Genomic DNA, 12,635 nt, shown 5'->3' on the forward strand with positions numbered 1-12,635 from the left:
TACTGGAAACGTACCTTTCATTTGAAGAAAACCTACTGTAACGTTACTAGTCGTCTATGCGAGGCTGGAGGGATGGAAAGTGAGTAGATGCAAAGATTCTCGGCCTCACGTGAGGTGTTCACTAAAATAGACTCACTGTCCTCACCATTCTTGCTGTGAAATGCTGCAGATCCCAATCTCTGGTCTGTGGATGCTAATTACGTGTGTCTTTTCACCTGTCCGGTTGTCTGTTCATACACAGTGACTGACCGAAGGGGGACAAACTCGATGAAGTGACTTGATTTCAGTTTAAGTGGTTGTACTACGTGAGAGTGTAATAACGTTTATGTAAGTGATACATTATATGTGGTGTACACAACTAAGAGCATTTCAGAGGATTTGGTCTATGTCACACAACTGTACAAAGCCATGTAATTCGGAAAATAACAATGACCACACAGATTTGAGTTAACCTTATCTGTATTATAAGAGTTGAATGTTCCCAAGGACTTACATTTTTTGTTTTGTGTACCTGGCAGTGACTGGCACTAAAATAAGTCAGGTGTACCTCTGTCAACAATATTCTAAGTTGCACAAATTAGAAATCTTTTTTTTTTAACATGTTTTCGTAAGTAAGGGATTCTGGACGTACAGTATTTCTATCCTGTATATTGAGAGTGTATTAAATGTATTGTCCTGTTGTTCACAAAATGAACATTTTTTGAATCTCAACCACAGCAATCCATAACGCCCCCATAATCATTTGACAAGCAGTTAAATTTGCACTTGAGCTCAAAAGATGATTGATTTATTAATTAATAGGTCATACTGTACATGTTGAAACACTTCTAACTCTTGATGGGGGATATGCAGATGCAGTAATACATTAGTATGCAGTGATTTCGTAAAGTATATTTGCTTCAACAGTCTCATATAGTTATTTAAATTAAAATGTTGATTTCATGTACAAAAAATAACAAATATATTCAATAACTTTTTCTTTCTTCTCCATGTGTTCACTCAGTTATCTCTTACAGTTATAATTGGTACCTTCAGTTGTCCTTTCCTTTTCTGCTTCTTTTATTTCCAATCAGAAAAGCCTTCCTTGATAATTATCACTAATCTGCAAAACATTTCATATACCAAAGTAAACAGATGTAATTGTAGTTCTGTGTTGTAGCAATGTGTTGACTACAGGAATTGATCTTCTCAGTGCATGCAATGTGTTGTGTACCTTATCAAGCATCAAACATCTTCTTTCTGCCCTCCATGCCTGACATGGCATCCACATTTTGACGCCAGTCGGTGACCTCCTCTTTCTGTGGGCAGCAGAAATGTATCATTGACACTCAATCAGTCATTGACAAACAAACTAGCGTGAGAATAAACAACAAGTTCATAATTTGGATTGGAGATGAAGAGCTTCTTAGATTTCTACTGTCTGTGATAATACCTCAATATAACAAGTAAAAGCAAGTAGACATCTTGACGAAGTACAACGGACTGAGCATGGACCAGTCTTACCTTCTCCTCTGCTTTCTTGACTGTCTTGAGGTTGGACTTGAAGTCGATTGTCTCTTTGTGCTTGGAGCCCAGCAGAACACTGAGCATCATCTCAGCTGAGATCTTCACCTTCTTCAGGCTTGGCTTCTTGAACTTGCTCTGCAGCTCAATGATCTTCAGACTCAACTCATGGCACTGGCAGAGCACAGAGGACATAATAACTTTCAGTCACAATACAGGCTTTCACATTTACTGTGATCATTGCCAATGTCCCAAATGGCACCCTATTCCCTTTATAGTGCACTAATTTTGCCCAGGCCCTATAAGGCTTTGGTTAAAAGTAGTGCATTATATCCTTATAGTAGTTGTTTAATAGTAGTGCATTATACAGGGAATAGAGTGCTATTTGGGACAGATGCATAGTCTTCCCAGTTGTACAGCAACGAGTATGTACTGCAGCTGACGTTCCCTCTTAATTAATATTGTGAACTCATAGCCGTTGGGAGGCAGTGTTTTGTATTATCAAAGACAGCACAGAATGAAGACGGAAATAGAAGTCCTTGATCACGCTTATAGCGATGTCAAGGCGATGTTGGATAGCTAAGTTCATACACAGAAACACGTCATCGGGTCGAACGGTCAACTCTTGCTGAACTGCACCTGTGCAGGCCGTCAAATAAAAGGCACTCCTTTGATATGAAGCTGTTTGTCACTTCCATGAGGTTGGAGTGATGACATGTTCAGCTACGTAAGACATTTCGAGAAAATTAACAACCAAATTTTTCACTTCTCTCATTGACTTCCCAAACCCTGGTCTTTCTTAAATGTTTTTCTTTTTTTTTTTACAAAAAATAATGAAATATTTGGTTTTTAAGTGTCAAAAGTAAATGTAACTTCCAAAATATACTTAAGTATCAAAAGTTAAAGTAAAAGTATAAATTATTTCAAATGGCTTACATTAAGTTTTTTAAAAATCTACAGATAGCCAGGGGCACTCTCCAACACTCAGACATAATTTACAAATTAAGCATTTTTGTTTAGTCAGTTCGCCAGATCAGAGGCAGTAGGGATGATATGGGATGTTCTCTTGATAAGTGTGTGAATTGTTCCAATTTCTAAGTATTTAAAATATAACAAGTACTTTTAGGTGACAGGGAAAATGTATGGAGTAAAAAGTGCATTATTTTCTTTAGGAATGTAGTGATGTAAAAATAAAAGAGTATTTTCAAGTATTTTCAATTATTTTTACTTACATCTTTACACCCCTGATCTTTTGTCATTTCCCTCTGCAATTATTTGTTTTCTACAAATTATTTTTGAGTATCCTACCTCCTTGTCAGTTTTGGTTACTTTCAGTCCCACGTCGTATCGCTCCTCATCTACCACGTCGATCTTACGGTGCAGATCTTTGCACAAATCCTGCCAAGAGAACAAAAGACAGCCAATTTATCATATTTTCTTTCGTAACACTTTCTGTAAAGAATTTCAACTGTCGTGTATTATAATACATTATGCACACCCTCACATGGCATCATAAATGCACTCATAACAGTATTGTATACAATGTCAATGTGAGTATCAGTGTGTATACCTAGGTCTATATCCAGGTCTCTCTTGAAAAATAGATTTTTATCTCAACAAGACCCACCTAGTTAAATTTTAAAAAATATATTTCATCCCTTATTTTACTGAGAAAAATTATCATCTACAGCAACAACCTGGGGAATAGTTACAGGAATGAGCTAATTGGAAGCTGGGGCTGATTAGGTGGCCATATTGGGAATTTAGCCGGGACACCAGGGTTAACGCCCCTACTCTTACAACAAGTGCCATGGGATATTTAATGACCACAGGATACCTATTTTAACATCCCAACTGAAAGACAGCACCCTACATAAGGAAGATAGTTTTTTAGACCAGAGAAAAGTGACTCCTACTGGCTCTCCTACTGGCTCTCCAACACCACGTTTAGCAGTATCTGGTCTCCCATCCAGGGACAGACCAGGACCAACCCTGCTTAGCTTCAGAGGATAGCCAGTAGTGGGATTGCAGGGTGGTATGCTGCTGGCAGACTGAAGTTTAAATAAATAATACCATGAGCTCATCCACAGACAAGCCAGAAAGCTTGAGAGGAGGGACTCTCTCAGCCAGAGCTTCTTCTCTTTCTCTCTTCTTCTCCTCTGTCTCAACCTCTAGCATCTGGCCAGCTACTGTCAGCAATCTGATCTAAAGGAAGGAAACATAAAGCTACTGTCAGCAATCTGATCTATAGGAAGGAAACATAAAGCTACTGTCAGCAATCTGATCTATAGGAAGGAAACATAAAGCTACTGTCAGCAATCTGATCTATAGGAAGGAAACATAAAGCTACTGTCAGCAATCTGATCTATAGGAAGGAAACATAAAGCTACCACATGAGGTTGGTGGCACCTTTATTGGAGAGGACGGGCTCGTGATAATGGCTGGAGCGGAATACGTGGAATTGTATCAAACACGTGTTTATAGGAGCACAAACATCCAAAGGAATGTAAACAGGTTCAAAAGGTCACAAGAGGTCGGAGTTCATGAGCTACACATGAGCTACGCGTTATGACATGCGTTCTGTTTATGTCATTGGAGGCTGCTGAGGGGTAGGACGGCTCATAATAATGGCTGGAATGGAGTCAATGGAATGGTATCAAATGCATCAAACGTGGTTTCCATGTAGTTGATGCCATTCCATTGACTCCATTCCAGCCATTATTATGAGTCGGTCTCCCCTCAGCAGTCTCCACTGATTTATACACTGTTCATATCTCAAATCAAATCAAATCAAATCTTATTGGTCACATACACGTGATTAGCAGATGTTATTGCGGGTGTAGGGAAATGCTTGTGCTTCTAGTTCCGACAGTGTAAGACTACAAGTTTTGTTCTTTTGTTGACCATGGATGCCAAAATGCTCACCTTCAACCCCAATCGTCGGGCTGAGGAGATCTTGGACTTTTCTTTTGGTTTGGGCCTGTGTCAGCATTAAATGACAGAGGGGGAGAAATAGAGAACATGGAGATGGGCTGTTCTGTTATATGATGTGGTTCATCTTTCCAAGGCACACGTAAACATCACTACTTACGCGTCCGCCATGTTTCCCTTATTGTCTTAGCCCTGCAATTTGGAGGTAGGAGAAGAAAGCATTTTCACCCTCAACACAAACAAAAAAACGAAACAACAGAACATTCAGGCTTACATACCATTCATGAGGATCCAGGTCGGCCTTTTTATCAACTGGCGCTAAAAAATATATATACATTTTCTCATAATCTTTTTTATTTTTTTATGTATTTGGTTGAAAAATGTATTGCAAATACAATGTAGTGTATCTTTCACATATTAAGCTGTTGCCAATGCTGAGGATGGGGATTGATGATTGGTTGTATCCTCATTTGCATCAGCTATGTCACACACCCAGTGCACATGTTGCCTCATTGAACCTCTTTTAGATCATTTAATGTGCACTGCTGGTTAACCCTGTGTCCAAGTCCAATAGAGGCCTGTGTCCATACTTGAGGTATTTTATTTGAAAAGTATTTGAAATGTGTTCAGTATGTAAGGCAGAAGAGGGCTCCTGTTATTTGAAGCTCCCAGGATGTGAGGGTGAATGAGTAAAACAACATTTAAGTGCCTTTGAAAGGGGTACGGTAGTATAGCAGGTGCCAGGTGCAGTGGTTTGTGTCAAGAACTGCAACGCTACTGGGTTTTTCAGGCTCAACGGTTTCCCGTGTGAATCAAGAATAGTCCACCACCCAAAGGAAATCCAGCTAACTTGACACAACTGTGGGAAGCATTGGAGTCAACATGGGCCAGCATCCCTGTGGAACGCTTACGACACCTTGTAGAGTCCATAACCCAACGAATTTGTATTTGTATTTATTATGGATTCCTATTAGCTGCTGCTACTGTATTTACAGTGCATTCGGAAAGTATTCAGACACCTTGACTTTTTCCAAATGTTGTTACGTTACAGACTTATTCTAAAATTGATTCAATTGTTTTTTCCCCTCATCAATGTATACACAATGCCCCATAATAACAAAGCAAAAACAGTTTATTTAAAAAAATACTAAATGTATTAAAAATAACAAAATAAAATATCACATTTACATAAGTATCCAGACACTTTACTCAGTACTTTGTTGAAGCACCTCTGGCAGCGATTACAGCCTCAAGTTTTCTTGGGTATGACGCTACAAGCTTGGCACACCTCCTGTACTTGGAGTTTCTCCCATTCTTCTCTGTAGATCCTCTCAAGCTCTGTTAGGTTGGTGGGGAGCGTCGCTGCAGAGCTATTTTCTGGTCTCTCCAGAGATGTTCGATTGAGTTCAAGTCTGGGCTCTAGCTGGGCCACTCAAGGACATTCAGAGACTTATCCTGAAGCCACTCCTGTGTTGCCTTGGCTGTGTACTTAGGGTCATTGTCCTGTTGTCCTGCATCTCTTTGCTCTGTTAATCTTTCCCTTGATGCTGACTAGTCTCCCAGTTCCTGGCGCTGAAAAACATCCCCACAACATGATGCTGCCACCACCATGCTTCACCGTAGGGATGGTGCCAGGTTTCCTCTACACCTGACACTTGGTTTTCAGGCCAAAGAGTTCAATCTTGGTTTCATCAGACCAGAGAATCTTGTTTCTCATGGTCTGAGAGTCCTTTAGGTGCCTTTTGGCAAACTCCAAGCGGGCTGTCATGTGCCTTTTACTGAGTCGTGGCTTCTGCCATAAAGACCTGCCAAAAAGGCCTGATTAGTGGAGTGCTGCAGAGAGAGTTGTCCTTCTGGAAGGTTCTCCCAGCTCTGTCAAAGTGACCATCAGGTTCTTGGTCACCTCCAGGACCAAGGCCCATCTCAAGGATGATCAATGGAAACAGGATGCATCTGAGCTCAATTTCGAGGTATTTCATTTTTTTTAATGTATACATTTGCAAAAAAAATCTAAAAACCTGTTTTGCTTTCATTATGGGGTATTGTGTGTTGATTGATGAGGCCTTTTTTTATTTAACCATTTTAGTCAAGGGGTCTGAATACTTTCCGACTAAACTGTATCACATATACATCTTTTTGGGGAAATGTCAGGGCATACACTGCACTTTAAATCTCTTAAAGATCTCTACAGATCTATGTCCCACCCTCGGGACAGTTGAGCTAATGTGCGCTAATGTGTTTAGCATGATGTTGTAAGTAACAAGAACATTTCCCAGGACATAGACATATATTATATGGGCAGAAAGCTTAGACATTTTTGTTAATCTAACTGCACTGCCCAATTTACAGTAGCTAATACAGTGAAAACATGCCATGCTATTGTTTGAGGAGAGAGCACAGTTATGTACTTGAAAATGTATATATTGACCAATTAAGCATATTTGGGCAGACTTGATGCAACATTTTGAACAGAAATATAGTAGATCATTGGATCAGTCTAAAACTTTGCACACACACTGCAGTCACCTGGCCAAAATCTAAATTGCGCCTAGTGTCCTAAGCCAGTTAATGGCCTTTCTCTTGCTTTTCAAAGATGGAACATTTTTTTTAATGTAAACACGTTTTTTCTTTATATGATCTTTTACCAGATGTGTGTTATATTCTTCTACGTTAATTTCACATTTCCACAAACTTCAAAGTGTTTCCTTTCAAAAAAAAAAGAAAAAAGGAGCTGGTCTTGGGTGCACCTCAGCCACGCTCAAGTTCCTAAACGATTTCGTAACCGCCATTGATAAGGGACATTACTCTGCAGCCGTATTCATCGACCTGGCCAATCACCACATTCTTATCGGCAGACTCAACAGCCTTGGTTTCTAATATGATTGCCTCGCCTGCTTCACCTACTACTTTTTTTTACTACTCTGATAGAGTTCAGTGTGTCAATTCGGAGGGCATGTTGTCCGGACCTCTGGCAGTCTCTATGGGGGTGCCACAGGGTTCAATTCTCGGCCCGACTCTCTTCTCTGTATACATCAATGATGTTGCACTTCCTGCTGGTGATTGTTTGATCCACCTCTACGCAGACGACACCATTCTGTATACCTCTGGCCCTTCTTTGGACACTGGGTTAACTAACCTCCAGACGAGCTTCAATGCCATACAACTCTCCTTCCGTGACCTCCAACTGCTCTTAATGGCAAGTAAAACTAAATGCATGCTCTTCAACCGATTGCTGCCCGCACCTGCCCGCCCGTCCAGCGTCACTACTCTGGACGGTTCTGACTTAGAATATGTGGACAACTACAAATACCTAGGTGTCTGGTTAGACTGTAAACTCTCCTTCCAGACTCACATTAAGCATCTCCAATCCAAAATTAAATCTAGAATTAGCTTCCTAATTCGCAACAAAGCATCCTTCACTCATGCTGCCAAACATACCCTTGTATAACTGACTATCCTACTGATCCTTGACTTCGGCATAGTATCGAGAATATGCATATCCTTGCTTAAGCTCCTGAGCTACATATATTTGGGTATGTCATTTTAGAAGATTTTTTTTTTTAAAGGTCTGATCCATAAGAGTTTTTTTAACACTCAAAATAAAAACCCTTATTTATTAACAATTTCAAACGCAGCTCTTGTTTATTTGAGAACAAATAAAGGTTTGCCAAAATGTTATATTTAAATAATTATTGTGACATTTAAACATTGTAACATTTGTTGAATATCCAAGCTTTACAATGTGCGGTGTTAACATTTATCTCCATAACTGACCAGAGTCTCTGCATAGGCGTCAATAAGACTCCATAACCCACTTACTCCAAGGCATGTGAACTAATTAACACTAACTATTCACTGTCAGTCTTCAGAACAATGTTAATCCAATGTGTCTTCATCTTATACCATACATTTCCATTCTGAATTAAAGCAGCCCTCCAGAAATAAATACAATTGACCTATGCTGAAAAGTTACACATTCCCAAACTGTTTTCCACCGCTCTCCTCAACCCGCGAAACTCCTCTTACATTCATTTCAAACCTAAAATGTAATAAATTTCATCCACACAGAAGATGACATTTTAAAAACGTAAGTTTTTTCATATTACGCCAAAGGAGTCATTGAGACAAGCCCTACCTTTAAGGTGTAGAAAAGTCTGAGGGAGAGAGTGAGGGAGTTTAGGGTGGGAGAGTAGCTGGGAGCGGATAGGGGAAATATCATTCAGATTTATAGTTTATAACCCCTGTGTGAATGGCTCACTAAAATAGACTGCTCTCTGTCCGAGTCACTCTCCCACTGACATTGACGTTTACTGTTGCACATAGCATCTAAATGTTATCCAGGCAGGTAAGTGCTGTAATGAAATACTTTTATGGACTTGGACGTTTGGGGGCGGTACACTGTCAGTCTGTCTCATGGTTCTGACTCCACCCGTTGGTGGCAAGTTGACATGTAGCATGTATTGCTACAATCACCTCTAAACCCTTTCTCTGGACCAGTATCATACCTACACCTTTAGAACTTTATACAGAGTTTGGAGTTTTGTAATAGGGATGTCCTAAAATGGAGTTTACATTTGCAAAAATGTCTAAAACTTTTTTTTTCTTTTTTCGCTTTGTCACTACTTTTGAATCAATTTTAGAATAAGGCTGTAACATAACAAAATGTGGAAAAAGTCAAGGGGTCTGAATATTTCCCAAAGGCCCTGTAGCTAGGAATGTTACCATAAAAAATGACTGTAAAATATGATGATGTAGGGTTTGTCAGGATTGTCATCTACAATATCAATCTTTTGGTGTTGGTCTTTGCAAAGGTCCTGCAAGAATATGATATCATGTAGAAAAGACCACCATACTTTTTTTTCCATGGAGAACCAACAACACATTAATTACATATAACAGTATTGTTGAAATAGCAGAATATTTAAAAACATTTATATACTGCAAAGATAATGACTTGGTATTTGGTATTTTATTAAGATACCCATTAGCTGTGAAAGCAGCAGCTACTCTTCCTGGTGTCCACCACAAAACTTGAAACATGACATAATACAGAACATTAATAGACAAGAACAGCTCAAGGACAGAACTACATACAAAATGTGTTTTAAAGGCACACGTAGCATACATATCAATGCATACACACAAACTATCTAGGTCAAATAGGGGAACGGCGTTGTTCCTTGAGGTGTTGCTTTATCTGTTTTTTTAAACCAGGTTTGCTGTTTATTTGAGCAATATGAGATGGAAGTTCCATGTAATAATGGCTTTATAAAATACTGTACGCTTTCTTGAATTTGTTCTGGATTTGGGGACTGTGAAAAGACCCCTGGTGGCATGTCTGGTGGGCTAAGTGTGTGTATGTCAGAACTGTGTGTAAGTTGACTATGCAAACAATTGGGGATTTTCAACACATTAATGTTTCTTATAAAAAGAAGAAGTGATGCAGTCCGTCTCTCCTCAACTCCTAGCCAAGAGAGACTGGTATGCATAGTATGTATATCAGCCCTCTGATTCTCAAGAAGAGCAAGATGTGCCACTCTGTTCTGGGCCAGCTGCAGCTTAACTAGGTCTTTCCTTGCAGCACTGGACCACACAACTGGGCAATAATCAAGATTGGACAAAACTAGAGCCTGCAGAACTTGCTTTTTGGGGTGTGGTGACAAAGAAGCAGAGCATCTCTTTATTACGGACAGACCTCTCCCTATCTTTACAACCATTGAATCTATATGTTTTGACCATGACAGTTTACAATATAAGGTAACGCCTCAACTTGTTCAACAGCCACACCATTCATTACCAAATTCAGCTGAGGTCTAGAACTTAGGGAATGATTTGCACTAAATACAATGCTGTTAGTTTTAGAGATGTTCAGAATGTTATGGAATGGCCACCCATTCCAAAACAGACTGCAACTCTTTGTTAAGGCTTTCAGTGACTTCATTAGCTGTGGTTGCTGATGTGTATATGGTTAAATCATCAGCATACATGGACACACATGCTTTGTTTAATGCCAGTGGCAGGTCATTGGTAAAAATATAAAGGAGTAGAGGGCCTAGAGAGCTTCCCTGTGGTACACCACACTTTATATGTTTGACATTAGAGAAACTTCCATTAAAGAAAACCCTTTGATAGATAACACTGAATCCACGATATGGCAGAGGTTGAAAAGCCATAACACATACTGTACGTATTTTCAACAACAGGTTATAGTCAATAATATCAAAGGCTGTACTGAACTCTAACAGTACATCTCCCACAATCCTTTATTATCAATTTCTTTCAACCAATCATCAGTCATTTGTGTCAGTGCAGTACATGTTGAGTGCCCTTTTCTATAAGCATGCTGAAAGTCTGTTAATTTGTTTACAGAGAAATAGCATTGTATGTAGTCAAACACAATTTTTTCCAACCGTTTGCTAAGAGCTGGCAATAAGCGTATATGTCTGCTTTTAGAACCAGCTTTACCACTCTTGGGTAGCGGAATTACTTTCACTTCCCTCCAGGCCTGAGGATAAAGACATTCCTCTAGGTTCAGATTAAATATATGACAGATAGGAGTGGCTATAGAGTCAGCCACCATCCTCAGTAGCTTTCCATCTAAGTTGTCAATGCCAGAAGGTTTGTCATTATTGATCGATAACAATACATTTTCCAATTCTCTCCAACACTAACTTTACAAAATTCTAACTTGGATTGCTTTTCTTTCATTATTCATTTTGTATGCATGAATACGATGGCTCACTGTTCGTTGTTGGCATTTCCTGCCTAAGTATGCCCACTTTGCCAATGAAGTAATCATACAAATAATTGGCAATATCAAATGCTTTTGTGATGGATAAGCCATCTGAGTCGATGAAATATGGAGTTGAATTTGTCTTTCTGCCCATAATTTAATTGAAAGGACATCATTCTTTATATCATTGATCTTGGCTTCATAATACACTTTCTTATTTTTGTTGACTTTAGTCACATAATTTTTCAATTTGCAGTAAGTCAGAGAGTTAGATGTGCAGCCAAACGTATTAGCCATTCCTTTTAACCCATCTCTTTTAACCATACAGTTGTTCAATTCCTCATCAATCCATGGAGCCTTGTTTATCAATACTTGGAATAAGCAATTTCATAAATTTATCAGTGCAGCATCTGGATGCTCCTCATTAATCACATCAGATCAAATATTTGTATCATTATCCACATAAGAGTCACAGCAAAATCTTTTGCATGATCTCTTATATAGTATTTCAGGCCCAGCTGTTGGAACTTTGACTTTCCTGGATGCAGCCACTATATTGTGATCACTGCATCCAATGGGTACGGATACAGCTTTAGAACAAAGTTCTACAGTATTAGTAAAAATGTGATCGATACATGTGGATGATCTTGTTCCTGTAGTGTTTGTAAACACCCCAGTAGGTTGATTAACAACCTGAACCAGATTACAGGCACTGGTTACAGTAAGAAGTTGTCTCTTGAGAGGACAGCTTGTTGAAAACCACTCAATATTCAGGTCCCCAAGCATTTTATTTAAATACTGACTGTTGACACTTGGTGGCCTATAGCAACACCCTAAAAGAAAATACTTGAGATGTGCCAAGTGAACCTGCAAACACAACACTTCAATAAGACTTGGCATAAGATCTTCTCTAAGCATTACAGGGATATGGCTCTGAATATATACAACAACACCTCCCCCATAAGCATTTCGACCTCTTCTATAGATTTTATATCCTTGTATTGATACTGCTGTATCATCAAATGAATTATCTAAGTGACTCTCAGAAATGGCTAATATATTAATGTTATCTGATAGTAGCAAGTTATTGATTTCATTAACCTTTTTTTCTAAGGCTACATATATTAATATGGGCTATTTTCAGCCCTTTCCTGGGTAGCTTCAGATATAGACACAATACTGAAAAGAGCAAACAAAGACAGCTTTCATGGCTGGGATCAGTATATTTCCTCTTCTGGCACACAGCTTCAGGATAGTCCTCATTGAGGAAGATATACTTTCCTCTCAAGAGGAAAAAGTACATTTTTTGTCATACCTGTGGTATATGATTGATATACAGTACCACGGCTGTCAGCCAATCAGCATTCAGGGTGGTTTGAGCCTAAATGCTGACAGCTATGGTACAGTAGTATATCATACCATATGTCATGGGTATGACAAAACATTTATTTTTACTGCTTTAATTACA

At 39.1% G+C, this 12,635-nt stretch overlaps 1 protein-coding gene across 1 annotated transcript; it reads right to left on the reverse strand.

Moving 5' to 3' along the window:
- Nucleotides 1-767: 767 nt before the first annotated feature.
- LOC112253391 (troponin I, slow skeletal muscle) lies at nucleotides 768-8,647 on the reverse strand. Its single transcript, XM_024425373.1, has 8 exons — nucleotides 8,570-8,647; nucleotides 4,595-4,626; nucleotides 4,429-4,483; nucleotides 3,577-3,708; nucleotides 2,812-2,901; nucleotides 1,504-1,677; nucleotides 1,214-1,298; nucleotides 768-1,102 (listed from the first exon to the last, which is right to left on the reverse strand). The coding sequence occupies exons 2-7, from the start codon at nucleotides 4,603-4,605 to the stop codon at nucleotides 1,218-1,220; spliced, it is 543 nt and encodes a 180-aa protein (XP_024281141.1). The 5' UTR covers nucleotides 4,606-4,626; nucleotides 8,570-8,647; the 3' UTR covers nucleotides 768-1,102; nucleotides 1,214-1,217.
- Nucleotides 8,648-12,635: the final 3,988 nt, after the last annotated feature.

The sequence above is a fragment of the Oncorhynchus tshawytscha genome, linkage group LG06, assembly GCF_018296145.1.
Source record: "Oncorhynchus tshawytscha isolate Ot180627B linkage group LG06, Otsh_v2.0, whole genome shotgun sequence".
NCBI lineage: Eukaryota > Metazoa > Chordata > Actinopteri > Salmoniformes > Salmonidae > Oncorhynchus > Oncorhynchus tshawytscha.